The 26,959-nt window shown below is 46.4% G+C and overlaps 7 protein-coding genes across 7 annotated transcripts; 3 read left to right on the top strand and 4 right to left on the bottom strand.

The window, feature by feature from the left end:
• LOC128725661 (vitelline membrane protein Vm26Ab-like) lies at positions 1–345 on the top strand. The gene has a single exon (XM_053819421.1). It carries the CDS (start codon positions 1–3, stop codon positions 343–345), a length of 345 nt encoding a protein of 114 aa, XP_053675396.1.
• Positions 346–5,948: 5,603 nt separating this feature from the next.
• LOC128723609 (ATPase inhibitor mai-2, mitochondrial-like) lies at positions 5,949–7,042 on the bottom strand. Its single transcript, XM_053817366.1, has 4 exons — positions 7,019–7,042; positions 6,720–6,893; positions 6,405–6,540; positions 5,949–6,326 (listed from the first exon to the last, which is right to left on the bottom strand). Exons 2-4 carry the CDS (start codon positions 6,764–6,766, stop codon positions 6,198–6,200), a joined length of 312 nt encoding a protein of 103 aa, XP_053673341.1. The 5' UTR covers positions 6,767–6,893; positions 7,019–7,042; the 3' UTR covers positions 5,949–6,197.
• Positions 7,043–8,207: 1,165 nt separating this feature from the next.
• LOC128722643 (nucleolar transcription factor 1-B-like) lies at positions 8,208–10,559 on the bottom strand. The gene is made up of 7 exons (XM_053816319.1): positions 10,484–10,559; positions 10,024–10,262; positions 9,759–9,880; positions 8,865–9,689; positions 8,722–8,793; positions 8,596–8,661; positions 8,208–8,529 (listed from the first exon to the last, which is right to left on the bottom strand). Exons 1-7 carry the CDS (start codon positions 10,557–10,559, stop codon positions 8,208–8,210), a joined length of 1,722 nt encoding a protein of 573 aa, XP_053672294.1.
• A 770-nt stretch (positions 10,560–11,329) lies between these two features.
• LOC128727777 (dynamin-1-like protein) lies at positions 11,330–15,659 on the top strand. Its single transcript, XM_053821718.1, has 5 exons — positions 11,330–11,563; positions 11,811–13,404; positions 13,462–13,737; positions 14,148–14,359; positions 14,428–15,659. The coding sequence occupies exons 1-5, from the start codon at positions 11,462–11,464 to the stop codon at positions 14,482–14,484; spliced, it is 2,241 nt and encodes a 746-aa protein (XP_053677693.1). The 5' UTR covers positions 11,330–11,461; the 3' UTR covers positions 14,485–15,659.
• A 445-nt stretch (positions 15,660–16,104) lies between these two features.
• LOC128723720 (actin-related protein 2/3 complex subunit 5-B) lies at positions 16,105–17,054 on the bottom strand. The gene is made up of 3 exons (XM_053817486.1): positions 17,014–17,054; positions 16,791–16,950; positions 16,105–16,679 (listed from the first exon to the last, which is right to left on the bottom strand). Exons 2-3 carry the CDS (start codon positions 16,934–16,936, stop codon positions 16,364–16,366), a joined length of 462 nt encoding a protein of 153 aa, XP_053673461.1. The 5' UTR covers positions 16,937–16,950; positions 17,014–17,054; the 3' UTR covers positions 16,105–16,363.
• Positions 17,055–18,673: 1,619 nt separating this feature from the next.
• On the top strand, positions 18,674–20,053 carry LOC128722646 (uncharacterized). The gene is made up of 2 exons (XM_053816321.1): positions 18,674–18,808; positions 18,884–20,053. Exons 1-2 carry the CDS (start codon positions 18,674–18,676, stop codon positions 20,051–20,053), a joined length of 1,305 nt encoding a protein of 434 aa, XP_053672296.1.
• Positions 20,054–21,042: 989 nt separating this feature from the next.
• LOC128722650 (uncharacterized) lies at positions 21,043–23,832 on the bottom strand. The gene is made up of 2 exons (XM_053816326.1): positions 23,821–23,832; positions 21,043–23,592 (listed from the first exon to the last, which is right to left on the bottom strand). The coding sequence occupies exons 1-2, from the start codon at positions 23,830–23,832 to the stop codon at positions 21,043–21,045; spliced, it is 2,562 nt and encodes an 853-aa protein (XP_053672301.1).
• Between the last annotated feature and the right edge of the window lie 3,127 nt (positions 23,833–26,959).

Genomic DNA, 26,959 nt, shown 5'->3' on the forward strand with positions numbered 1-26,959 from the left:
ATGTTCGCCAAAGTGTTCGTATTCGTCGCCATTGCCGTGGCCTGTGCCGCTGGTAAGCCACTGACCGCTGCCGTCGTAGCTGCTCCTGCCGTCGTGACAGCCCAGAGCTCGCAGGTTTTCGCCCGGAACTACAACGGAGTTGCCGCAGCTTACACCGCGCCGGCTGTCGTGTCCGCTGCCTATACTGCTCCAGTTGCTGCGGCCTATACTGCTCCAGTTGCTGCTGCCTACACCGCCCCAGTTGCTGCTGCCTATACTGCTCCTTTTGCTGCTGCCTACACCGCTCCCTTCGGGGCAGCTTACACCGCCTCGCCGTACGCTTCGTACTACCCGTATGTGTTGTAAGCGATTGACCACGTTGGCCACCATTCCCGATCCCGATCGTTTGTTGTAAATAATCACCATGGTTCGCCATTAAGCATTCAATCCTTGGTCCGTTATCCTTGCTCCTAGGGGAGCGTTTTGTTTTGTTTCAAACCGAAAGAAAATTGTTGGAAAAACGAACGAGGAAAACCGAGCGCCATAGATGTCCTGCCGACGAGGAGGTTGCTTTGAAGTGTCTCCACCGTAAGGACGATTCCGCCTCGCCGCGCGCGCAAATAGACAAAAAAGATTTACGACCCTTCTTTGCGTTTGCCCCTCGTTTGAAAGGATTCCGGCCGGGGATGTCCTCTCGAGAATTGCAACCGGACATGGTGAAGCCTTTGATGGGATTGGGTCCGTGGCAGGTCGGGTGTGGGAAATTTTTATGCCCCAACCCAATGAAGTGACCATTTCCAATCGAATCGGTAATCTGGGACGCACTTTGAGTGTCACGTCGCGGAAGGGACACCATCCGGGCTGCTTCCGTTCTGTGTCAACTCGAGCGTGGCCTATTTTTCTACTGATGGTCGCCAGGAAGCAGGTTAAAGACTCAAACCGTCTTAGCTCGTTGCCTCAAGGTTAGCAATAGCTCAAAGTATCGATAATACTACTGCAAGCAATAGCGATGAAATGTCCACTTAACATAATTTGAAATGTTATCCTGTTGCGAAAATCGAAAAAAATAATCGATAGTTCAACTAAATTGTGCTAATGCGAGGCCAAGGAGCAACGCATCTTCTACGGGCAGAAAACACTAGCATACCGATTACCTTCATCGTAATGCAGCCCCAGTTTATCTTCACACATTGCAATGAAGATTATGCAGATGTACGCCGGTACTCATAAACGGTCCGGTCATCTATCATCCACGGCATCATATCTATCATGCGAACGGCGTACCTCCGATCGGAATTCTCGCAGTTATTTCGATATATTTTCGTTCCACTCCTGCTATATCGCTCTCTCTCTCTCTCTCTCACTTGCTTTCTTGTTTTTTTTTCTAGATCCTGCGTTCAACCAAGCAACTCGTCCTGTCGATTGTTTAAAGCAAGGATGCGCCAACAGACCGATATACGCTGATATTTGCTTGCCGTGCTATCACGAAAACACCCTCGCTCTCCGAAAGAGGAGAAGGTTGGCCCCGTGTGTAGGAATTTTCTTACCCCCTCCCCACCCTCTGATCTCGCACCGTGTCAAAAAGGAAACCGGCACGATTCGAAATGGCATTCCCGGCCACACGAACCCCGGTGAGGAATACTCGGAAAAATGCCAACAATTCCCATATTTAATATTCATGCCCATAATTATGCACGGTACGTTCCCGGGGGCGGTTAGAATACGCCACCGGATATCGTCTCCAGGCACCGCCACCGCTCTGCGTCTCCATCGCATCCTTTCACGCCGAAGGTGTGTATGTGCGTGTGTTCGAGGAAAGAAATCTGCTCCATCATCCTGGGACGCACTAAGGAACAAACAGGATACGAGCTACCGGGGGCCACAATTGAGAAAGGAGCAGCGAGGACACACCGACACACGTATCCGCTTGCGGACACCGGTTGATCCTGCGTGCTTCCCGCAATGCCGCTCAGGTACGGGGTGGCCATTTCATAACCGCGAAAAATGGCATACGACCATTCCAGGCTCCGTCGCCGTCGTCTTGTGAACAAAATGGACACCACCACAAAAGGTGCCCGCAGTCAAACGTCGAACGAAGGCGAACAAAAGCGATAGAACATGACGCGACGCCGGATCGAGGGATGGGGCGAGAAATGGCAGTTTGCAAGGAGCATTTCCACACGAAAAGGAATTCGCTTGCCCTACGCGCGGCAGGATGTGAGACCCAGCCACAGGATGCTTCGCGCATGATAAGGACGGACGGAGATATCGCGCCAACGGTGCCGGTTTATAATTGCACGAAGTTATTGCCGAGAGAATGAGATTAAAAGGCTATTGTCGAAGGGGGGATGCTCTGAAGGACCTTCGGAGGGTTGAACGGGATCCTGCCGGTGGGAAGGTGCCGACGAAATAATGCACGGACCTGCTTATGTGCCGTGGGCTTCTTCAAGTCCGTACTATGGGCGTGAGTTGGTGGTCAAATTTTGCTCCCAATCATCATCAGGCGTTGGAAGTGACATTATCACCAGTTGATCCTTTTTCGAGAAGCTTCCTATTGATGACGATCAGACGTTGTATGCTCCTTTTTGTAACTTTTTCCCATCGTCAAACTATCCCACTGTCCCACTTAATGTGGCCACTTCCCGTACGTTGGCATTAAAATGCACCATTTTCGTGCCCGCCGGCGAAGCGGATGCAACCGCATCATCCATCATCACCCATCGGCAGGACCTCGTTGATTCGCGATCGCTCCTTTGGTCCACCGTCCGCGCAATTGTCACTTCCCGCTCAAGGCGGCATCCTTGCATCCGTCCGGTGGTCGGATTGAAGGAAAAAAAAACCTGCAACGGCACGACACCGACTGTGGTCTAAGAGCTGCACGCCAATGGGCAAACACCGTTTAAATCGCGCACTGTATCGAGGTGGCGGTCGTTGACCCTTATTCCCCCCAAAGGACTACGTCCCGTTTCGGTCATCCATCAGGGTCTAGTCTAGCCGGGGACATCGATAGACTCGCCGGCATCGTCATAGGCGCGGGCAGCCGTTGGGACTTGAAGGAGGTTCGAAGGAGCTCGTCCCATCCTGGAAGCTTTGGCCAGGACACGACGGGGCGTGGACTTAATTGGGGGAGAGTATAAAAAAAATTAATTCGAAAGTAAACGTCAATGAGGGATGGCACGGCCGCGGCTGATGTTGGGTTTGCTTAGAGAGAGAAGGAGAGAGAGAGAGAGGTCGTACTTTTTTAAAGGAGTAACGTCACACTCCAACGTGCCAAGCTGGAGGCGCGAAACTTGAGCATTGCCCTGTCGATTGTAATAAATTTACGATTAAATTACAATCGCGATTGAATTACGTGGAAAGGGGTTTTGTGTGGCCAACGCATTCGCTCTAGACACCCCTGGCGGCCATTCCAATTATCGGCCGGAGGGGTTGGTTTATCGATTTGATTAGGATGAACCCGCGGCGTACCGAAGGCAACAGGGCAGGCCCGTATCCTTACGAAATAGGGGCGCGTTTTTGAGTGGACGGGCGTATCTCCTTCCAGGACGTACGATGAAACGAGGCAAAAAAAATCACCCTTAGTGAGTGGAAAGCAAAAAAAACGTCCCCAAAACGTTGTGCGTTGGCGATATCGAGGGAAGGATATATGATTTGGCCTTCCGTGTTTCGTCCTGTCCCGTGTCGTGTTCGTTAGAATTAGGTTACGCATTGGAAATGGTGTCAGATTTGTGCACAGTACGGTTTTTTTTAGCTGAGTAGAAGCTTGGATATGAAATATTCCAGCCTATGCGAGTTGCTAGCAAACGTTCGTCGTTTTTTTTAAAGGAACCGAGTCCGACAAGAACAAGCACGAATTTTACTATCATGTGAAAATCACAGAACAACGTGACATTACCAAACCACACAAAAAAGCGTCCGACCGCCTGCGAATGGGACAAATTTATAGGGGCCATAGTGATAGAATATTTTTTCTGTTGCCGTTTTGATAATCATGACGTAATTCCGGCGGAAATGTGTGCGTTTATTGCATCGCTCGGAAAAGCTGGCCATGGGTGCGCCCGGCCCTGTTGGTTCATGTTCATGTCTGAAAAATTTACATTTCCAAGGGAGGTGCCAATCCGTCAATTTAATCACTTTCGAGTTTGGGATGGTTTTTCCCCTGGCATAGACTCACTTGATTTTCGTTGCCGCCGAAACAGACGTATGTAAGTCTTCCGTTACCGTTCAAATATAGCCCTGTAATTGGCACGAGGTTAGTTTAATGGGATAAATACACTTTCAATAATTATTAATGGCTCCCTCCTACAGAGTAATGTGTGGGAAAATCCAACGCAATAATTACCATTTTCTTAAATAAACTGATGCCTTTTCAATAGGTCAAAACATGGTTTGAATTTGTTCCCCTCCACCGGTATTTTATTGATCCAATACACGTTGTCGAAAATTCACTACGCGATAGGTGAAACGTGCCGCGTAGGTTATATTTGGTTTTTCATTTCAATCTATCTAATAAACCCCAAAAAAGGGACCAAACTTGGGAGCGTTGCTCCTAATCAATTGATTTTACTCAAAATACGACGATCCAAAAGAACGAGTGACCGCTGCACATTTCGTCTCGTGATCACGATGCGATCCTGGTCACGTTTTGTCGACCATAAAGCTGATGGCTCTATTTGTACATTGTTGAATGAAGCAGCACGTGCCAAGGGTGGTGTCTTCGCGGGCGAAAGCGAAGCTTCCACACACGCAGAAACATCCCCTTATGAACCGAAAATGAATCCATCGCAACAAGGCCGCAAGGGTGTTGTGCATGCAAGCGATGTGAACCCCCTCGAGGGGAAGCTTCGATGGACAACCCTCCTCCGAAAGTCCAAGGGACGTAACCCTCGTTATTCCAAGCCGCCCTCGCCTCGGCCTAACGTGGCTTTGGTCGATTACTTAATTTGTTTTACATCGACAAAGTTGATGAAAACGGGCTATTTCCAGCGGGTGTGCGTATACTTGGTGGCGGAGATTTAGCATTAATCACGATCGAGAGCGGCTGCACGCATTGTGAAACTCGCAAGAACTTAACCTGTTAGGGCGTTTTACCGTAGGCTTTCCCTTTCGTATTATAACAAACCCTAAATCATTGGTAAACTTTTACCGCCATTACCAGCAGCATTGCAGTAATTCACTCCACTGGACGCTTCAACCTACTCCATATAATCGAAGAAGTATGTCCATTTCCTCGAGGTATGGCGACATATCGAGAATGGGCGGACAACGGGTGATGATGATGGTGGCTGTTTAAATACCATCGCATACTTGACATAATTTCCACATACGCTGGAACGCTTCTGCTGTAGGAAGCGAGCAGAAAAAGTAGTGCTAAGGACAGTCTGCCATCGCCTTAAGGAAGTGGAATTTCATCTCTGCTGCCGGTGGCCTTGTGCACGTTACGGGTAATGTCGTTCGTATTATTTTTTCAATGTTTAAGAGGAGTTTCTGCATGCTGTAAAATCTTTCGCACAAGTCCCGTGCGGTGTCTGCTGCACATGCAAATGGAAAACCGAAAGGGTGTAGAAGATATGCGAAGCAGTATTGTTGAAAATATGCTTCAATCTCCATATTGATTCCTGATTGCTAAAGAAATTTGGGCAAAAACGATTCGGTAAAACACCAATATTAGTATCTAATGTCACATATTCATAAAAAGTTGTGGATAGTAAATATTTGAATATTTAATTGCCTATAGTCCTCAGTAACATAGCATTACAGCTAGTGCATGCTTCTGAACATCACATGTGCATTTACGAAATAAACTGTTCAGGGGCAATATATGCTCTGCTGACACATGTACCAATTAACGACAAAGCGTCATACTTAAAATTAACCCATTGCATCCCTCAAATGCACCGGTCTCATTATAAACGCTGTGGTAAGATATAAAAAAAATGAATCTCATTTGTCTCAAAATAGATTGCTCCGCTTGCCCTATACCTATCAAAACCAATTATCATTACGTTCCACTTCAATACGCAAGAATGCAGCGAAAAGCTATGAGAGCATTAAATAATATCTTGTTTTGAGATGATTTTATTTTATTCTAAAATTTCTGAAAATACTGATTCCCTTCACCGATCCTAGAAAATCCATTTGATCTAAAGACACTAAGGCTCTTTCGAATAGGTACCGATCAGAGACGGTTCCACCTTTTCGCGACAGATCAGGCATTTTTACTTCTGCAACTGTTCGATGGCTTTCTTGTGACGAGCGATCGCTTCTTCGTGGTGCTTGATGGATTCCGAATGGAAATCTTCCTGGTTGATGGCTTTTTTCTTCAGTTTCGCGAGCTGCTCCTGTCGCTAAAGGAGAAATAAAAATACGTTCAATTCACACACCTGTTGCATTCATGGATTATCGCAACACAGAACGAATCTAACCTGTTTGTAGAAGTACTCTTCTTCATGTGCAACCTCCATCTTGCCGAAGGAACCACCGGCATCACGAATGGAACCGCCACCGCCACCACCCTTCCCCGCGCCACTACCCATTTCACCGGCGCTCATACGAGCAATTCTAAAAAGTAAAAAACGGGTGTTTTATCGGAACGATTATTGGCAGATAAGCAAGAAAACCGTCTTAACCGATAAGAAACGATCAACTGAGATAGAATATAAAAGGTTGCTTTATGAGCAGACACAAAATTTTACTACGCATTAAGAGTGCTATCCTTTGGAATAATATCAAGTATTTACCTCATGCCACTAGGAATAATCCAGGACGATTTACGAATGGATTGCATTTTCTGCTGCACTAATGAAAAATGACTGGATGGAAAAGCGTCCTGCTACGAGCGTGCACAATCTCAAAATACCAGACACTGAATATGTACTTTTTCTTATACTTTCTTTACTGCGCTAAAGCAACGGCTGCAATATTAAAAAAAGTGTATAGGTTGGATGCTAATATATTGTTCGGTTATTGTTTACAAGTTTATTATTATCAATAAAAACAATTCTATTAAAAGAATTTATCAAAAACTTTAATATCATACCTCAACCGATACTGGGACGAAACGAATGCACTCTCAAGATATGACGTATCAAACGCACAACGTCAGAAGAAAAGATGCACTTTGCGTCACATTTGATAAATTCAAATAAACCGGTAAACTCCTATTTATTATGTAATGTACAATATGCGAAATATAATCAACGTATCTTGCACCAAAACTCCATCATATCCCTGCAGTTGCAGCACAATAGCTTGAATCTTTTAATATATATAGTATATATGTCAATATTCGAACAAAAAAACATCGATTCGGTATCTCATTCATTTAACGATTTAATGAATTTCTTTATTCTGTTCTGCAGCATCAGTCTTGAACAGTATCCCCGGTGCCGACGGCTTTTCCGGGTACAGCATAAATGCATTGCTCCCATCATTAGCTCAGCAGGAAGTATGAAGGTACATCGACGATTCTATTGCAACCTCCTTGTACAGTATGGCTAGGAGGGCAAATGAATACTCATGATATCAAGTGGGTTCCAAAAGTGCTTTTATTGGTTGTCATTTAGAAGAAAGACTTAAAAACTCAAACTCATTGCTAAGAATAAAGAGAAACATAGTTTTTTTTGCCAGAAATCTTAGCGTCTCTTGATGTTTTGTTAATTGAAATTTACCTTTTTTTGGGTGCTAAAAAATTTGAAATTTAATAACATAACACGTCGCTCTTTAAGATATTATTCTTAATTATAACATATTTTTATAACCAAAATATATTTCTGCAGGATTGCATATTTTATTGTTCCTGTCTAATTATAACACTTCTTCATAATATCTGGAACATCCTGAGGCATTTAATAACTCATAAAATAGACATGACAAACTATACATCGATCATCAGGACAAACACTTAAAGGGCAGTTATTGTGATGGGAACATCAACTGTACAAGCTATGTCCAAGCACATAAACAGACATTCTCACCAGTATAAAAACTATTGATTCCAGCGTTCAAACAAAAAAGATTTAAGATAAGTTTACGATAATTAGTTACATGTTGGGATGCTCCGCATAAAACAGGATTCTAGAAAATTATGGATATACATTTTGAAATCAAATGTAAATGACATTATCCTACCTAAGAGAAGCCTAACATTACAAAAATGTATATTCTAAATTCCCGTATTGAGATATTTCAACTAAAGTTTTTAAAACATTATTTGCTATCCATGTATTTTAGTCGTCGTCGCTGGAACTATCTAGTTCTAACTTAGTAGCGCAATTACCATCATCGTCAGAGTCACTGGATTCATCTTCACTCGTGCTATCATCGTTAACCACTTCATCCTGGTCTTTTAGCTTATTGACGAATATCTCAATTTTATCTTTTGGTAGCATCTTCAAATATTTCTGAAGCTCGTTGAAATACTTCTTTTGTTTGTCCTGCATTTCTGCTTTGATTGCGTCGCGCCGAATAGCAGAAAGTTTTTTGAAGGATTCCTTAACATTTTCAAGTTTTCCCATATAGTGGAATTTTTTGTAATATTCTAGTACATTTCTAAAAAAAAATGAACCCATGGCATACAATTCAAATATGTTACGGACACAAAGGATAACTACTTACTTTGGTGGGCGTACAGGTTCAGTCATCTTGGTCGTTTTGTCCTTATGCTTGGTTGGTGATTTTTTCCTGTTGTTGAAAAATTAGAAGTTTATTTGTATGTCGGCACGGAGAAAAAGAAATACTCACTTTTCGATTGAGCCGTTACTGATCAGAGACTGGACCGCTGGCTTACTATCCTTTTCGTTTATGGTTGAATCACTGAAAAAGGGGAGAAATCCAACACCGAGGTATCAAAATACAGAGCTCTAAACAACAAAGAAAAATCGTACCTGTTTGACGCTGCGTCCGATGCCTCGTATGACTTTTTCGATTTCTTTTTCTTTGAACTTGTTACTAATGCTTCCGGTGGTTCAATTGCTTTACGTTTTGGTGAGGATACTATCGGAGCACTCTTTAAAATGGATTTAGTCTTTTTTGATTTCTTCGACAGTTCTGTCGTTGTTGATTCAGCTATCGGTAACTCTGTCATACTATCGTTGTTAAGTGCCTCAATTAACGAATGCATTGGACGATTGTCGATCTGTTGCCGCTCATCCTTACTCATTTTGTTATTAATGAATGTATTAAGAAAAGTAATTTCATCGTTTCGAGTCTTCTCATCTTCAAGGTTCATGATATAATCTTTATATTTCGAAACATACTCTTGTTTTCTGTTGCGAAAATCTATTTCAATTTCTAGTTTGCGTACTTTAGGCAGATTTTTGAACTCAGCTATTTTTGCCTTTCGCCATGCGGTGGGCGTCACGCCCGATGAAACTTCAGCAAAATGCTTCAAATAGTTATCCGAAACTGAATGAGGGATAGGCTCAGGTTTTCCATTCATCTGTTGTAGTAAGCTTTGCTCGTTTTTGGTCAATTTTGATGGTTTGTTGCTATCGTCCTGAAAAGCTTGCTGAATGTACTTAAGCTTTTTATTCAATTCAAGGTTTTCCCATTGTTTCCGAAGTACTGCATGTGGAACATTGCCTGATTTCCGCATATCATTAGCAAACAGATTGAATGGCGTGATAATTTTTAATTCCATCTGTGACTTTCGTGATTTGGATTTTTTCTTTGTTTGTTCCTCAAGTAAAAGTGCATCGGGATTTTCTTTGCTGTGAATAAATTTAGGGACATAATAAAGCCAATGCTGAAATCGTGTAATATTGTGATAAGATACGTACTAATATTTGTCCAATTCCACCTTATATTCTTCTTTAGCTCGAGTTGCCATTAATTCGTATTTCTGTTTTTTCTTTTCAGAAAGTACGTTAAATTCTAGACTTAAATTTCTCCAAATTTGTGCCTGTGAATCATGAGCCCAAATACGACCCGCAACAAGGTTTTAATAAATAAAAAATTATAACATGTTATCAAATTGCAATTGTACATCAATGCAATGTTTAAATCGCAATGTTACGAGTCTCCCAGACTAGATCATATACTCACCGATGAAAGTTCAGGAAACTTTTCTTTTAAAACTGGATATTTCTTCTTTACGTAGAAATTATATGCTGATAACGGGTGTTTAGGCTTACCAGCTTCAAGAGTTTTTTTTATAATTGCTGGAAAATCTTCCACTATTTCAGTGAATGTACGAAACTTGCGCGATTTGTTAAATAGCATCATCGTCACATCTTTCACGTCGCTTGACGAATGGCCATTGAACGCCAAATCATCCCAAGATACTGTGTTCAACACAGTTGTAGGTTTTCTAACATCTGTTATCGGCAGTATGTTTTTTATTTGTGTTAACAACGTTAAGTAATCACCTGCCGACCAATTTCCAGCAATATTTGCCGGCGCGCTAGAATTATCTGAATCCTCTCCATGATCTGATTCAACTAAAAATGATAAATTGAATTATTTGGTTAAGTAAATGAAGCAGATCAAAATGAAAATACATTACCTCCTTCAAATTTTCTTGAAAGTTCTTCAGAACGATTATTACGCTCGAAAGCTACAGAAAGCGAACGTTTTCTCATTTTCTCAGCGTCGGATGTTACATGCGTCAATATGTTTGGTTAGGATTTCACAGCGCTTCCCTCCAAAAGGTAGCGCTCGAAGAAAGTCGAGAGGAGTGTTATAATAGCAGTTTAATTTGACTTATTACCAAAATGAACACTAGCGAGGTTATTTCTATAATAGGTAATTTTGCTTCGCGCACAGTTTATTTGGACAAATACTAACAACTTATTTGAGTTTTTGAGAAACGCTGTTTTCACATGTTGATGTTATTCATATGTTGTTTCAACTGACAACTACAGCCGGTTGTCTGAATTGAGTATGTTTATATTCTATAGATCAAGTGGCTATGGTTATATTGATAATTCAAAACTTCCTTAATTTCACGCGATGCTTGATAAAAGATCTCTCGCGATCATTGAAGAAAGTTTAGTGTCTGCAATTATTCATGTTTTTTCTTTATTATCCTAATTAACTTTATGTTTAAAATGGTTGTAACCTGTTGATTATCGTAAGAACGATCCGTTGCTATTGATACCTGTAAAACGTAAATTCATATTTTAAGCTGTTTATTTAAGTTCAGAAAACTAAGCATCCACGACCTTAGTATGTGAACGATCACGACCATATTTATGTGAAACGTGCATAGTTTTAATTTAACATTCGAATTGGTAAGATGTCGCTTTAGTACCCCTGCTTTTTATCCAGTTGATTGTATGTTTGACGTTTCATTATAACTGCTGGGAAAGAAAAAGGGAGGAATCAAAGGAAAAAGGAACGTAAGCTTACAGTGACTTGACGCGAGAGTTGTGCGATAGGATTTTCGATTGTTTTTTGAGTAAAAGGCAACTATAACAATTGTGCAGTTGCGCGTCCGCACATTTATCGTGTGTGAGCATATCCTAAACAAAAAAATACTACGATGGAGGCCCTCATCCCGGTAGTAAATAAGCTGCAGGATGTGTTCAATACCGTAGGTTCGGATGCCATTCAATTGCCACAGATTGTCGTCCTCGGCAGCCAGGTAAGATTTGGAGCGGGTCGAGCGTGATATTGCGTGGTGATGACTAAGAATAATAAACACCTCTTCTTCGAGGCTCGTTATTTTGTTCGGATTTGTTTCGGGGGTTTCGATTGGAGAAATTATGTAACAATGTAACGATTTGGAGCCTGCCACCAGCGACAGCTTTATGAATAAGTGTTACAGTTTGATGATACGAAGCAAACACTACATATGAGTTGTTTTTTCTTCTTTTCTTTCTATACTGCAGAGCTCGGGCAAGAGTTCAGTAATAGAAAGCCTCGTCGGGCGAACGTTCCTTCCGCGTGGAACAGGCATAGTTACGCGTCGCCCCCTGGTCCTGCAGTTGGTCTACACACCGCTGGACGACCGTGAACACCGCTCGGCTGAACATGGCACGGTGGCCGTGGAGGAGTGGGGCCGTTTCCTGCACTTGAAAAATAAGGTGTTTGCCAACTTTGATGAAATACGAGCGGAAATCGAAAATGAAACAGATCGTATGGCGGGAGCCAATAAGGGCATCTGCCCTGAACCGATAAATCTAAAGATCTACTCGACGAAGGTAGTCAACTTGACGCTAGTTGATTTACCTGGTATTACTAAGGTGCCGGTCGGAGACCAACCGGAAGATATCGAGGCGCAGATCAAGGATCTGGTGCTTAAGTATATTGAGAATCCGAATTCGATCATTCTGGCTGTGACCGCGGCAAACACTGACATGGCAACAAGCGAGGCGCTCAAGATGGCGAAGGACGTCGACCCGGACGGTCGTCGCACCCTGGCAGTACTTACAAAGCTCGACCTGATGGACGCGGGCACAGATGCTATAGACATTTTGTGCGGGCGCGTGATTCCGGTGAAGCTGGGCATCATCGGCGTGATGAATCGCTCACAGCAGGACATTCTTGACAAGAAAGCGATCGAGGATCAGCTGCGCGATGAGGCGGCGTACTTGCAGCGAAAGTATCCTACCCTGGCAACACGCAACGGAACGCCCTACTTAGCGAAGACGCTCAATCGGCTTCTGATGCACCACATTCGCGATTGTTTGCCCGATCTCAAGAAGCGCGTCAACGTGATGTCTTCACAGTTCCAGTCGCTGTTGAACTCGTACGGTGAAGATGTTACCGATAAAAGCCAGTGTCTGTTGCAGATCATCACGAAGTTCGCTTCGGCCTACTGTTCCACGATCGAGGGTACATCGCGGAACATTGAGACCACTGAACTGTGCGGTGGAGCTCGTATTTGCTACATTTTCCATGAGACATTTGGCAAAACGCTCGACTCCATTCACCCGCTCCGAGGACTAACGAAGATGGATATCCTGACGGCGATTCGTAATGCGACCGGTCCGCGGCCGGCTTTGTTCGTTCCTGAGGTGAGCTTTGAGCTACTCGTAAAACGTCAAATCCGTCGACTGGAAGATCCGTCGCTTCGATGCGTCGAGCTGGTGCACGAAGAGATGCAACGCATTATCCAGCATTGTGGCACGGAGGTGCAGCAAGAAATGCTTCGTTTTCCGAAGCTGCACGAAAAGATCGTCGACGTAGTTACGCAGCTGCTGAGGCGGCGCCTGCCCACTACCAATTGCATGGTGGAGAATCTCGTGCAGATCGAGCTGGCGTACATTAATACGAAGCATCCAGACTTTCACAAAGATGCGGCCCTCGTACCGAGTCTCATCAAGGCCGATTCGCAGGATCAGTGGTCGTCACACCAGACGGGAAATCCGCCAAGTCGGCGACCCGGCTCGAACAGACAGGCCGCGTTGATGGATAAGACTGGTATGCTTAATTTGAACCACGATCAAAGCACCCAGCAGCAAAATCACACCGAACAACCGGGTGGCTGGCTAGGAAGTATTCTTCCCCCGAACATGGAAGCCATGATCGGTGCTGGAGAAGTCATGACTAATGAAAACAATTGGCGATCTGGCTCGAAAAGGCCGCTTCACTTAAATAACGATTCAGCGGCGCACGAACATGCGAGCGGTTGGTTGGGAAACACAATGCCACCAAACATGGAGCCGACAGGAAGCGAAAATGGCACGGCTACCAACACACCTACTCACGGTTTACTAAGTCCGACCAAACCGGTTAACCTGCTGCCGGATGTTCCGATAAATCATTCATCGCGCCCTCTTACCGACAAGGAGCAGAAAGATTGTGATGTCATCGGTAAGTAAATTTTGCTTCACAAAATCATATGCACGCTATATATTTTTGTAAGAAGTCCAACGAATGAGGATGCCCAGAAGTCCAGTAAAATCCATGTTACCCAGTTTTGTTTGCTCTACTCAATTCGTACACTTATGCGCTGATAGTTGTAAAACTACAAACCGTGAATGCTTGAAGCATGTTTCATTTACGGTTCAGTGGTTAAACAATCCATGATTTCCGGAAACGTACTGAAAAAGATTACATTTATCAAAGACAGGCTGAGTGTGAGTGGAAAAACGGTGAACATTTATACAAGGATCTCGCTTTTAGAGAAACCCGAAGAAGAAATTGGCTCACATATTGAAACAAACATTCCATTTTAATATTTATCCTTTCTCTTAAACGCCAATTTGTTTATGCTGTTACAGAACGTTTGATCAAGTCGTACTTCTACATAGTACGGAAGTCGATTCAAGACTCCGTACCGAAGGCCATCATGCATTTCTTAGTCAACTTTGTCAAGGACAACGTGCAGTCCGAACTGGTCACGCATCTGTACAAATCAGATTCTGCCAACGAACTGTTGAACGAGTCCGATCATATCTCCATCCGACGCAAGGAGGCTAGCGATATGTTGAAGGTAAAGTCACATCATTTCAGGGACTTTTTGGACAGAAAATAATTTTTTCCTTACTGTCATTTTCGCAGGCGTTGACTCGGGCAAACCACATCATCAGTGAAATTCGTGAGACCCACATGTGGTAAGCGCAACAAACCTGTTCACGCACACGGAAAACGAACCACCACGATATATGGCTAAGGTGCATGCGAAAGATGGTCGAGGTCTCTGTGGATGGATAATGTTCTGTTTTCGTTGACTATGCAAACACCACGTACACGACCAGTATCCGTAGCATACATTATACCCATTCGTTTTGGTTGACGCATATTGGAATGCATTTGAATTTGCTGGCACGTTCGTGTAGGAGAACGTTTTGCAGCGATAGTTTGTTGGAATTCATGAGTAAAATTTTCGATTCGTTAGAACACACATCTCTTCACGCCATATGACGACGGATATTTGCGGGAAATGATAAAATACTTCTTGCGCGTTCGGGAGGAAGGCTTCTTAGATTATATGGAAACTATTCAATTGAAATTGCACGCATAAGTATCGTAATGCTATGTACTATTAGCTGAATGGCGGGCGATATTATGATAGCGGACGAAAAGGAAATGAGCTAAAGCAACCAAAACATAAACCGTAAAAAAGAATGTATGCATATACTGATAAGCTCTATGTAGAAAGTGCATTGTCATGAATCATGGATGTACGGCAGGAGACGATCGAATAACCAGCCAAAGCCCTTGTATTTCGCGTTTCTTTATAATTTCCTTTCTGATGTACACTCGATTACAGCCAAGAAGAATGGAGGATGGAAGAAATGGTGCGATTCAGCGAGGAAATGACCGAAATGCTTTTACTAGTCCATGCGTTTCATCCCGAAACTTAGCGTGAGTGTGTCATAACAGAACACATATTTCATTCCCCCGCTAGATGTCGGATCATTTTCATCGGTTTTTCCGCAAGGATTGGTGTTTAGTTCGTGCAAAAATGAACATTATTATCTCCCTGTTGCACCTGGCTCGATCCCTAAATCTCAATCGTTATAAATTTTGGCGCGGGTCTTAAGCTCCATTCAAAATTCTAGTTAGCAAATATCGATTGATTGATTGATCCGTTCAAGATCCTGCATTTTGTTACGATGACGTAAATGTTTCTATGTTGTATGAATTGCACTCATTTGATGATTTTTCACCCTTCGATTGTGATGCGCATCTGTTTAACATTTTTACGAGTTATTAGATATCCAATAAGACACCATGTCTATACTAGTTCTACACCTGATCAAGATTGAGCAGAAAAATACATTACACGTTTCCTCTATTAATGTTTTGATGCTGTAATGAATCATTTGTCGCCTGACGATGGGAAAGAAAATGAAGAATAATGCTTACGAATCCGAATCGATTTTGTACTTAGTTTGAGGAGTGGTAGCATTGATACAGTGAATGTTAAATGGCAAATAATACCTATGGTAGTGATGTTAATGAACATTTAGCAATTAGTGGTTACTTACTTATAATTCCGACAGTGAATTTTGGCATGCTGTTGGAGAACCCGAAAATGCACGTGGTTAAGGGGTTACGTTTAAATCATCTTCTGGGTAGTACATGTAGTAGACGTAACGTTAGAGTTGTTGGATAGGAGAATCTGTGTCTTCAAATCTTGGCCTGCTATCAGTATGCGATCACTATATACATATAATATTTTAAAGGATTTTCTCATGTGTTCAAATCGTTCCGGCAAAGTATGAATCGACATTAACAATACATTAATCACCTGTTTATTTAACACTTTGGGAAAAAAACTCAATCGTAACCGCTCGATCAACTAAGAGTTTTTGTTTGGGAATGAACGTACCGATACTTGGCACGTTTCACCAGCATCAGTTACTACAATTTAAAATGCGCTATCTAAAGCGTGAAACAAATACTTCAAATGTGACTTGTGACGCTGTTGAAGCACCCTATTTTGCGCGGCGTTTTCGGAACGAATTTTGCTTCAACTAAATATCGAAATTCAAGCCCGAGCGCTATCCGATAACACCCGTACGATACTACCAACGCCTCCTTTCGCAAACACTTTTTCGTGCCAGGTCAGCAGATGTCCACTTGAGCCCTCGGTTGGCATTTCGAATCCACGGTAGATGTATTTCATGAGGACATCGCATAAATCCGGGTCGTCCAGCGACTCGATGGCGGCATCGATTTGGGATGATTTAATGGACAATAGCACTCGCAGGGTGAGACTTAGCGCGTTATCTTTTACTTGTTGGTTTTTGCACATCAACGGAGCATTTTGAAGAACCGTTCTCAAAGCGTCGTTGTTGCGTCCTGTGCTGGCGCAAATAGAATAGCGTTAGGAATTAAGGAAAACATGTATGATGAAACATCAACTATGGTGGGAATGAAACATTAAATTCTGCAAATTAGTTTGAAAAGGATATTGATTCAGTAGGGAGTTGATTTCCGTTTCGTCCGGCACAATCATCCCGCTAGAGGCCTGGTCTGCGTCATCCTCCTTGAAATTATCTTCATTGTACTGGTCAACATCAATTTTGCGGAACGCCGAACTGTTGGTGTTTTTGGCCATGGCAGTATCGTATGCTGGGGTAGAGAGACGTATTTTACACTAAAGCTTACTGTGGTTTACGATTCAAAACAAATTACAGTGAAAACACTAGCAAATTATGCAGAGCAACACCCTAGATTTACTCACCGACGTGACTGTTTCACTTTTGACACAAACCAAAACAACTGTCAAACGTAACGCTGAGGCCCTGTCTTCTCATTTAGACGTACAGTAACAATTGTTACTTATAACGAGTAATATTATATCGATCGATAATAATTTGAATTAATTCACCAACTAATTGGATTAATTAAATAATTGTAAACGCTATCGACTGCATGGCTAAATCGGATAATTTTTGATAGATTTACTTATGGTCTAAACCCATAAAATTTCTAAAAAGGAATCTTTTATAGTCGCATGATTGCTGTTGAACACATGATTGGTACATGATTGCTTTTGAATTTGTTGCTTAACCTGTTAATTGTACGAAATTATTTTAAGCAACAATCAGTCCGGAATGCAATATTGTTTAATTTTAAAGGATTACTTGTGTTGATCGGATTTGAATATAAAATAAAGTATCTTATTACGACTATTTTCTTCATATAATCGTCAGACTACCAGTAAACGATGAGACTTAGAGTGTGCCGTATGACCGTTTAATATCGATTTGCTAATTACCATTATCCTTTCACCGCGTGATGGTTTTCCGGGCGTCTCCGCCTTGCCGTTTCATGGTGATGCTGTATGGCAACTTTCATCTAACGATCACCTATCCGAACGCGTGCTGTACGCGTAACGTAAAATTTGCATTGTACCACGTGAATTAATTTATTACTCCACTTTCAAGGCACGCGAAATATTGTTGCTCTTGGGTGCAAGCAGCGTGATCCTGTTTCAGCTCGTGGTGCTTTTATCACTTACGTAACGCAAACGAGCGTCTGCAGGAATAGTGGTAATCATATCGAACTATCGTCGCTATGTTCCTTAGGACCGATGGGCAATGGATGGAAAGACGATCATGTCGGTGTGTCACTGTTCTGTTTATACCATATCAAATAGATGAGTAAACAATTCGCAAACGTACTTTGTTTCCTTGGAAGAAAACCTGGCGATATGGAAGTGATGAAAAACCACCACTCTGACTGCAGACGGCCGTTTTATCTGGCTTCATCTCAGTAGGTAAATAGTGCAGACGCGACACCTTTAAACCAGCTAGTGGGTTAACATCGTGTCACGCGAGTTATCCGCCATAGCGCAGTTATTCACACGCAGCAGCTTGGCACTCGTCTAACCCGACAGGGAAAACCCCCATCAAAGTCGGCCAACACGTGCGACGGAAAGTGCAAGTGGAAAACGATTACCCACCACGGCGAACAGCTGATGCACCCGATGGTTGATCCCGTTCCACGGGGCGGGTTCCAACGCATGGTGGAGAGGATTTGTCTGCAGCCCTGCTAGACGAGTCCCGCGCACTTCCACCCGGCCACCTAAGGGCCATTTCCCGTGCCGTTAGGTCGTTTGACAGACAGCCAAAGACTCCGCTTTGCTGCACTCGGTCGGAGTCTGCGCGAGCTGGGAGTGGTCGGGTCGATTAAATCGATGCAATTATATGCAAATCTGTCTAAGACCCGCTGATGGGCCTTCCGCGGGACACGCACTCGACGACGCAACGCGAAACCGGGGCCTGTCTGCGTTCCCTGAGCCCGGGTACGATCGGCGACAGATGACGGATGACGGTGGCATCGGTTTGGAATGTATAAAGTAGGCGACCAACCGGCGATTGGCCATCAGTCGTCTGCAGCTGGTGATAAGAGCAGTGAGCGCTGTCCGGAGTGTCGTGCAACCCGCGTGTCTGTCGGAATCATGGTCGAAATGAGCTACCTGAGGGTAAAGATCGCGTTTTAGTGACCTCCTTTTCATGGAGTCCTTTTGGGGTGACATATCGATTCTTTCTCGTCGTAGATATTCCTAATCCTTCTTGTTCTGGGCTGTCCTGCGATCGACGGACAGGAACGTGAAGCTGGAACCGTGTCTGAAACTCCTGCTGGCCAACAATCGGTCGAAGCGCAATCCTCACCATCGGAAGGACTCCCAGTGGCTAGTCAGGATAAGCGAAACACCAAGCGACACCTATCACTCGGATTTGGACACGGCTATGGTGGAGGAGTTGGATTTTCGGCCGGCGTCGGGTATGGTTCAGGTGTCGGAGCAGGATATGGTTCGGGTGTCGGAGTAGGATACGGTTCGAGTCTCGGCTACGACGCCGGTTACGGATATGGTGCCGGCTATGGTGCTGGATATGGTTCCGGATATGGTGGATACGGTTACGGTGCCGGATACGGAGCTCGGTTCCGTGGATACGGCGGATATGGTGGAGGATACGGAGCAAGCTATGGTTCCGGTTACGGTGGGTTCGGTGGTTATGGAGCGACCGGATTCCACGGATTTCACGCACATTACGCCAAACCCATCGTGACCGCGACGATCAAGGAGCACATCCCAGTAGCGATTCCAAAGCCATACCCGGTGTTTGTGAAGAAAACCGTCCCCGTTCCGGTTCCCATCCACCGGCCAGTACCATATCCGGTGTTTGTGAAGAAAACCGTTCCAGTTCCGATCGTTGTGTCACATCCCGTGCCCGTACCGATCACGAAACACGTGCCAGTACCCGTCCCACAACCGTACCCGGTGTCAGTACCACATCCGGTACTGGTGAAGGTCCCAACTCCGGTTGTCGTGGCTAAACCCGTCGTGGCGTATTCACCGATCGTTAGTCCACCAGCCGTCGTCAGTACGCCCATAGTGAGCACGCCCATAGTGAGCACGCCCATAGTGAGCACACCGATCGTGAGCACGCCGATTGTGACCAGTGCTGGACATATTTCCGTTTCCGACCATGGCGTACACCAAACGCACCATTCGCACTCACACTACGGCAGTGGGGCGTACAAAGCGTACACTTCCGGTGCCGCGGGTCATTTCGCTGGAGGACACTACGGAAGTGCGGGAACGAGCGGTATTCACTTCGGTTCCGGATCGTACGGTGGTGCGGCTCATTATGGAGCTCACTACGGTACGGGTGCTGGCCACTATTCGGGGCATCTTTCCGCTGGAGTCCTGTGTGATCACTAGGAAGTCCGCTAGGGAAGCGTAGTTAAGCATTGTACATCGTAAAGGGGGACATTGACGAACCCAAATCCTCAGGAGTTTCATTTCAGAAAGCGTTCACGAAGCTCACACAGAACCCTGCGTTGTATAAATAAAGTAATATGTTACCATTTTGTTACAACCCAAAGTACAACCGCTTGTTTTTCTTTGCCCCACGTTGTCATCGTTCGACCGGCTACAGTGGCGATATCTAGCGGGAGGGATTCATCCTCTGTTAGTTGTTTCAACTTACAAAACTTTATTAAACAAAAATGGTAGGGCGCCAGATTTTCAACAACCTCGCGCGCGTTACCCCTGCCTAGGTCTACATGTAGCGCAAAAAACGCGAACTAAGTGAAGGTGGAAGGCTCGCAGGCGCTGCCAGGACGGCCCACAAGCTTGAGCGAACGTACATTCTTAAACCACTAATCAACAACACAAAAACACACGGTACGATACGCGTGGTAAGGGTGGCAAAAAGGGCGGCTCAGGGAGGGGGCGATGGAAAAGGGAAATTACAACAACGTAACAACGATTAAAAAAAAACAAAAAAGAAAAAAAAAACAAGTGCAACGCGTGCTAACACGTGGCAGGAAGCATGGTTCAGGAACATGGCGTATTGGTGTGGCTCTCGGCGTTGTTGTTACATCATCGGGTGGCTTGTTCAGGTTTGACTTCCTGCGTTGGATACAGGAAAAGTCCTCCCTCTCCCCACCCTGCCCCAGCATGAAATCGACGCGTAAAACACGCGCGCACGTGTGCGCAATCACGCGCGTCACATGATGTTTGGCGCGCAAATCCGCGCACATCACGGTACGCCCACCATGAAGATGTTCCGGATGTTGTTGGCCACCCGCGGCGAGGGCTGTGATTGAGCACAATAAATAAACCGGCCTCACCAAATGGCACGGAAAGCGAACAACCAATACGCCAAACCTCGCACGCTTCCTGCCTGCGTGGCGTCCTTGCGTGGATCACGGCGTAAGCACGTGTTCGTAGGAACCAACCTCCCCGTACGGTGCCCGGAAGTGACCGCGGGTGCCGCCCGCACCATCGTCATCGTGAAAGTGGAAGGTGTTGCCGCTGGCAGGTGGATCGTACGAGCTTAGGAGACTTCCGTCCGATCCGGTAACATCGTACTGCTCACCGGGCTGGACGGCGTGGACGGTGTACTGATGCTCACTGGCTGCTGGCTCGTGGTGGTCAGCTCCTCCTCCGACGGGGTGGACATTGTGGAAGTGGTAGTGGAATTTTCCACCCGCTCCGTCGTCGTGACCGCCTCCGTTGGGGTTGTAGTCGGGAAAGAGATGAGCGTCACTAGGGACACTGTAGAGGGCGGACTTGGTTCCGTAATTTGGCGCGTACTTCGAGCCAGCGTGCTCCCGATGGTGGTGGTGGTGGTGACCGGCGGATTGGTGGTGCTCCCGATGTCCGGACTGTGACGAGGACTCCTCGTGACCGCCGAACTGTTGCTCAAGCTGATAGGTTGCTCCGCTGGCAGCAATGTTTGTGTGAAGCGATTGGAGGCTTCCCCGAGCAAGATGGGGATCGTCCTTGGTGGCTTGGTAGAAGGGAAAGGGCTCCACGGCGCTACCACTTCCGGTACCACCGGCCCCACCGGTACCACTCCCTGCCCCACCAATGGCGCCACCGTCGTCGATGGTTTGATGACGTAAATCTTGACCCGTTTGCCGCCCCGGCGTGTCCTTATGATGTGAATGCGTATGATGGTAGCCCGTGGCGGGTAGCGACGAGTAGAAGGGCCGTTCCCCCGGTACCGTGTAACCGTGTGTCTCGGTGGTGGATGATAATTCGGCGGTTCCACCAGCACCGGTTGTTCCGCCAGGTTGGGCAAAAGGCGCGTGATCGAAGCTTGGGATTCCGCTGGTGCCGCTTCCGCTACTCGTCTCGCCGGTTGCTTCGTGAGGGCGTTCCGTGTGCTGCCGGAAGTGCTGGTGATGGGGTGTGCGTACGGTGTGCTCGTGATGGTGGGTGTCGGCTTGGTAGCGGCCAAAAGTGGGCTTCTCATACCGGGCGTACGATTCGCGAACAAGTTGGAACGGGCGTGGTGTGAGATCGTGGAGCGCTTGGGTTTTGGCGTCGTCGTTGTCGTCGTCGTTTTCCGGTCCGCCTTGGGTGTTCCTTTGTCCCGACGTTTGCCCTTCGAGTTGCGCTTCACTTTCGCTTTCAAAGTGCGGGAGGATTTTGGCCGCTTCGTGGTGGCCGTTCGGGATTTGGATGACCGCTGCTTCCGCGTATTTGTGGTACGATTGCGAGACAACTTCCGCTTCCGTTTCGGGCGCTCTTCCGACTCCGATTGTGAGTCCTCCTCCGACACGCTGTCCTTCTCCTCTTCCTCCTCCTCCACTTCCTCCTCCTCGTGCTCCTCCTCGTCCTCCTCCGGTGATTCCTGTGACTCCGGATCCACCTCGTTCTCCTCCTCCTCCTCCTCCTCGACCGTATTGCTCAACCGAGAAGGCCGCCGCCGTTCCGGGCTGTCCTCGCTGGAGCTGCTGACCGCTGGTGAAGCGGTAGCCCGTAGATCCGGCCGGCGCCGTAACCGACGCAGATTCGCCTCCGGTGAAACCTGCCGCAGCGGTATAGACCGTATCCGGGGTACGGGTGAGCGCGGTCGGGTGGTGTTGCCGGATTTGCCCACCCCCATAACCATACGACTCGGTCGACGCTGGGCGCGCATGAGACTGAGGTCCGAGCTTTGCAGCCGTATGCGCACCGGTTTGAACTTGAGCACCACCGACATAGTACTGTCCGGTTCCGGCGTAGTACTGTTCCGCACCCGGACCCGATCCCGCCTGCGCTGGCTTTGGGCGGGAGTGCTTCGGCTGGGACGGCCCGTGGCTGGGGCGCTGGTGCTGGTGCTGTTGCTGGTACTCTTCCAACTGTTGAAGTGAAGAAGGACTTGGTTTACTGAACGTGCTTTCAGTAGGGGAGGCAGTGTGCTTCGCTAGTGCGAGACGGTTTCCTTCCATGGGATTGTAATCGTCGCCAGCGTCGTATACAGAGTGTATTGGAAACGAGTGTACGTACTCTTGAAGCTGCACCGTGCTCGGGTGCGCCTGCGAGGACGCCGGTGCCGCATCCGGGCCCGTTCCGGCCGCGGTCGGGCTCGGACTTCCGGTGCCGGTGGTGCCGGTGGTGGCGGTGGCGGTCGGGCTGGCCGATCCTTCGACCGGGATTGCCACGAGCGTCGGTACCGGGACCGGGACGGGTTTGGCCACCGGTACGGGCACCGGAACCGGTTCCGGTACCCTGACCGGAAACGGAACTGGCACCTTCACCGCCACCGTCTTGGTGATTTTGACCGTCTTCGGGGGCAGCTTGTGCTTGCCGACGTACACGCCCAAATCGATCAGCTTCTCGCTGGCCTTCTCCAGCTCGGTGAAGTTCTGATTCATCTCATTGATCAGCTCGTGCTGCTCCCGCACGACGTCCTTGTAGTAGTTGCCGAGCGCCGCTTCGCCCAGCGCCCCTCCAACCAACAGCGCACTCAGCACCACGAACACCTGATCCCATGGGGAGAGGGGCGAGAGAAAGGGGGTGGGGGGTTGGGTGGGAGAAAAGGCGGGAAGAAAGGAGCGAAAAACGAAGCAAACGAATTAATAGTGTCCTTTATTGAAAACGGGCTAAACTTTTCAAATCTCTCAACTGTCAAAACACCACGTGTGGGCACTAAATAGAAACAAACACACCAAACACACACACACACACACGCACGTGGGTCATGAACTTACAAACTTCGCCATTGTGTCCTGGAACCACTGGAACCACAGTCACGTGGAACTGCTCCTCCTTGGATCGGCCGTTACGATCGTTTTTGGCTGCCTGCCTGAAGCGTGCTATCAGTTCATGGGTGTCCTTTGGCGTTTGGAGGTGGGTTATCACACTTTCTTATCACACTGCACGAATGCACACCAATGCACGGGATCACACCACGAGGCTTTCGGTCGAGAGCACAGGACCAGCCCGAACGGATATCGCACCGCACACTGTCTAATGGCCGGTTGGTGGTACTTTCTTTTATACTATTTGTGGCCGCCCCACACAACAATGCGCAGTTTTCCACCCATTTCACCGACCGACCGACCGACGGGCCAAAGCCCATCCCTTAGGGGGGTTGAAGTTGGCACAAAAAAAAGAGCAAAGCAGTTGTTAAACGAAAGGGTGGCAGGAAGCGTTATTCGAGGCACCGAATGGCACGCCAAGCGACTCCACGCTCTAGGGGCCACCTTTTGGGCAGGGAAGTTTGCAAGAATGCAACGGAAGCCTTCGGGACGGACACGCAGCTGCATAGGAAAATCGTCGAACAACGCCGAAAGGGCAACGGACACGGCGACGACGAACTGGTGAGGGTGGTTTGTGCGAAAGCGCAATTGGAACGTATCGAACGGAGGGGCGCACAGTAAAGAAATCGCCCGAATTACGCAACGGCACGGAATCGGCCGAATTTACTCGGAACCGTTTGGCTTGGTGGAAAAACCCGACGCGTTGCTTTGAAGGGAAAAACCCTCGCACGGAGGATGTCTGAAGGGTCGGGGCTGGCTTCGAAGTGGAGCGGGAATTGATATTAATTTGTGTTCGATCGTGGATTGTGGGGGTCGAATCGAATCGGAAAATGGACGCTTACTTTCGCCCGGCCTGGGGTTGGATTTGAAAGGGCGTTTTGATTGCGTTGGGGGATCGTTCCAATTCTGGACATGGTTCCGGTTGAGGTTTGTTGATTTACTTGCGATCGTCTTGGGTCGAAGAGATGATCGAGAAGGTGATCGTGTTCAAACGAAGGGAGAAAGTCGTTTGCAGTTGTATCGTTGGGTTGTTTTTGACAGTTTTCTCTGTCAAAATAAACATATTGTTTTTGAGGAAAGCATGAATAAATGATTGAACGCAAAGTTCAAAGGCTTATGGAATTCACCCAAATTCCCCGCCAATAAAATAAGTATGCATTTTCCGTTTCATTTAACGACGAGATGAGCTTTTACCACGCCAAAATTGATCAACAACAGTGAACCGGTTGTAAAATGAACGATAACTTTTAATTCACTGTTGCCACCTGCTTCAGCTCGCCGTTCGTTTGCGATCGCTCGGCGGTTAATCAAACATTTTTCCCCACAAATTAATCACATTTGTTCGGAACGACCGACGCGCATGTGAACGATGCAGTCCAACAGGCAATTGGCATGCAACACCGCTAACACACTCGAATGCACACCAATCCATCCTCGAAAGGGGGTGTGTAAATGTTGAGCTACGTTGGTGCGTCGTGTCCTGCATGCGGGTGCGTGAAAATGTGGGCCACTTGCACACACATACGCACACGCACACTCCTCTTCGCGCTGGGAAGTGAGGGAAAGTGGTTAAGGAAGCGTTTTCCTCGATCCATGCCCGGTGGATGCATTGGCGAGCGTTACGATTGGAAAACGAAACCAAAGTGCCGCGTTTTGCGAGGAAGCAGGTCTCGCGGGCACTTTTCTACCGGTATGCGTGCGGCTTATATCACACACCCTGAAGAGGAAACGGGCCGTCGCCGCCGGTGTTGGGCGATTTTTCCGATTACCGGTCGACCCTTCGCCACCCAGCCGCCACACACACGCACAGGGGGTCATCTCGACTAGGTGGTCGAGCTGGAGTCAAGCTGGAGTCGAGGCCTAGGGCTCAAGGCAGGCCAGTAGCAGCCCTTAATTGCCCTCAGACACATGTGGTCCGATCAGGACTTGAACCGGTTCCGAACCGGAGCATCGCACAGCCCTAATCGCTTCCCATTCATCCACGCCTGCTTCTTACCGGTGCATGTGCAATCGGTGCATAATTGGTGAGTTACTCACCGGCGCTGGGTGTAAATGGCAGATCAAAGGATGTCCGTCCGTCTACTCACTTTCTCGGTACAAAGTGGAACGGGTCTTGGGGATCTTGGAATGTGGCTTGACACATTCCGTGCCGGATCTCTGCGCTGGGGGCATAATTGTTTAATTATGCAACACGCATCCGTCCGTGTGACAAAGTTATTTTTGATGATCAATGCAGGATGCACTCAGGCTGGCACGAGCCGGCTCGAGAGTGCCATTAGGGATGTGATATGTAACCGTAGCCGTAATCTGGAGATCATTTGCTCTTGGAGGTATGCTTTGGGGCACTCATTTCGGTACCATAAATCCGGGAGATGGTTGCAATCTCATTCCTCGGGTTACGTATGACTATAATTTGTCATATGGGCTTTCAGGATTGATTAATAGACATGCTTGCAGTGTCGGTAACGAATAGAGAATGAATTTTTCAATGCCTAGTGCATGTTTGGCGGTGATTTTTGGTTTGAATGAGCAGCGAAAAAGAACAGTAATAGTTTTAGGTTTTCTTTACAATATTTTGAAGCTATTTTAAATTAGAAAAAAAAAAACATCAAATACGGCCCTTTTGACAACCATTTTACAATTTAGATATTATCTGATTATCGCGATTAAGATAATGTACAAAATGTTAAAACAATCAAATCATAAACGCAGCAGTTTGCAATCTCATAATTGACGAGAAATCTTTCGTTTTAGCTGGGAACGTTAGTTTTTTATTCCACACAACGATGGATCGTAGGCGCGCTGGTTGGCTGGGCGCTGTAATTGTTGGTTATCGTGTTTGATCTTTACTGCCTCACATCATTCACCGTATGCCGTTGAAGTCGCTAATAATCACGCTTAATCATATGTATGAAAGTTTTTATCTGATTTTAAAGGACGCAATGGATGATCAAAGCCTGAGCAAATGATTGTACGTGGTTCACACCGCGAAATCGATTAGTTACGCTTAATAGTACGGTGTGATTTTGTTCCACGATAGCAGAAGTGCAAATGCAAGTTGATGGCATGAATCATGGTGAGGAATTTA

This window comes from Anopheles nili, chromosome 3 (genome assembly GCF_943737925.1).
Source record: "Anopheles nili chromosome 3, idAnoNiliSN_F5_01, whole genome shotgun sequence".
Taxonomy (NCBI): Eukaryota; Metazoa; Arthropoda; class Insecta; order Diptera; family Culicidae; genus Anopheles; species Anopheles nili.

Coding starts and splice junctions, on each gene's coding strand:
- LOC128722646 (XM_053816321.1), top strand. CDS start 18,674: ATGTATAAAGTAGGCGACCAACCGGCGATTGGCCATCAGTCGTCTGCA. Junction 18,809..18,883: donor TCGAAATGAGCTACCTGAGG/GTAAAGATCGCG, acceptor TTCTCGTCGTAG/ATATTCCTAATCCTTCTTGT.
- LOC128723720 (XM_053817486.1), bottom strand. CDS start 16,936: ATGGCCAAAAACACCAACAGTTCGGCGTTCCGCAAAATTGATGTTGAC. Junction 16,680..16,790: donor ATCAACTCCCTACTGAATCA/ATATCCTTTTCA, acceptor TTGCGCCAGCAC/AGGACGCAACAACGACGCTT.
- LOC128725661 (XM_053819421.1), top strand. CDS start 1: ATGTTCGCCAAAGTGTTCGTATTCGTCGCCATTGCCGTGGCCTGTGCC.
- LOC128722643 (XM_053816319.1), bottom strand. CDS start 10,559: ATGAGAAAACGTTCGCTTTCTGTAGCTTTCGAGCGTAATAATCGTTCT. Junction 9,690..9,758: donor GTGGAATTGGACAAATATTA/GTACGTATCTTA, acceptor ATTTATTCACAG/CAAAGAAAATCCCGATGCAC. Junction 8,662..8,721: donor AGTAACGGCTCAATCGAAAA/GTGAGTATTTCT, acceptor TTTCAACAACAG/GAAAAAATCACCAACCAAGC.
- LOC128723609 (XM_053817366.1), bottom strand. CDS start 6,766: ATGCAATCCATTCGTAAATCGTCCTGGATTATTCCTAGTGGCATGAG. Junction 6,541..6,719: donor ATTATTCCTAGTGGCATGAG/GTAAATACTTGA, acceptor TTTACTTTTTAG/AATTGCTCGTATGAGCGCCG. Junction 6,327..6,404: donor AAGAGTACTTCTACAAACAG/GTTAGATTCGTT, acceptor TTTCTCCTTTAG/CGACAGGAGCAGCTCGCGAA.
- LOC128727777 (XM_053821718.1), top strand. CDS start 11,462: ATGGAGGCCCTCATCCCGGTAGTAAATAAGCTGCAGGATGTGTTCAAT. Junction 11,564..11,810: donor TTGTCGTCCTCGGCAGCCAG/GTAAGATTTGGA, acceptor TCTATACTGCAG/AGCTCGGGCAAGAGTTCAGT. Junction 14,360..14,427: donor AGGCTAGCGATATGTTGAAG/GTAAAGTCACAT, acceptor TCATTTTCGCAG/GCGTTGACTCGGGCAAACCA.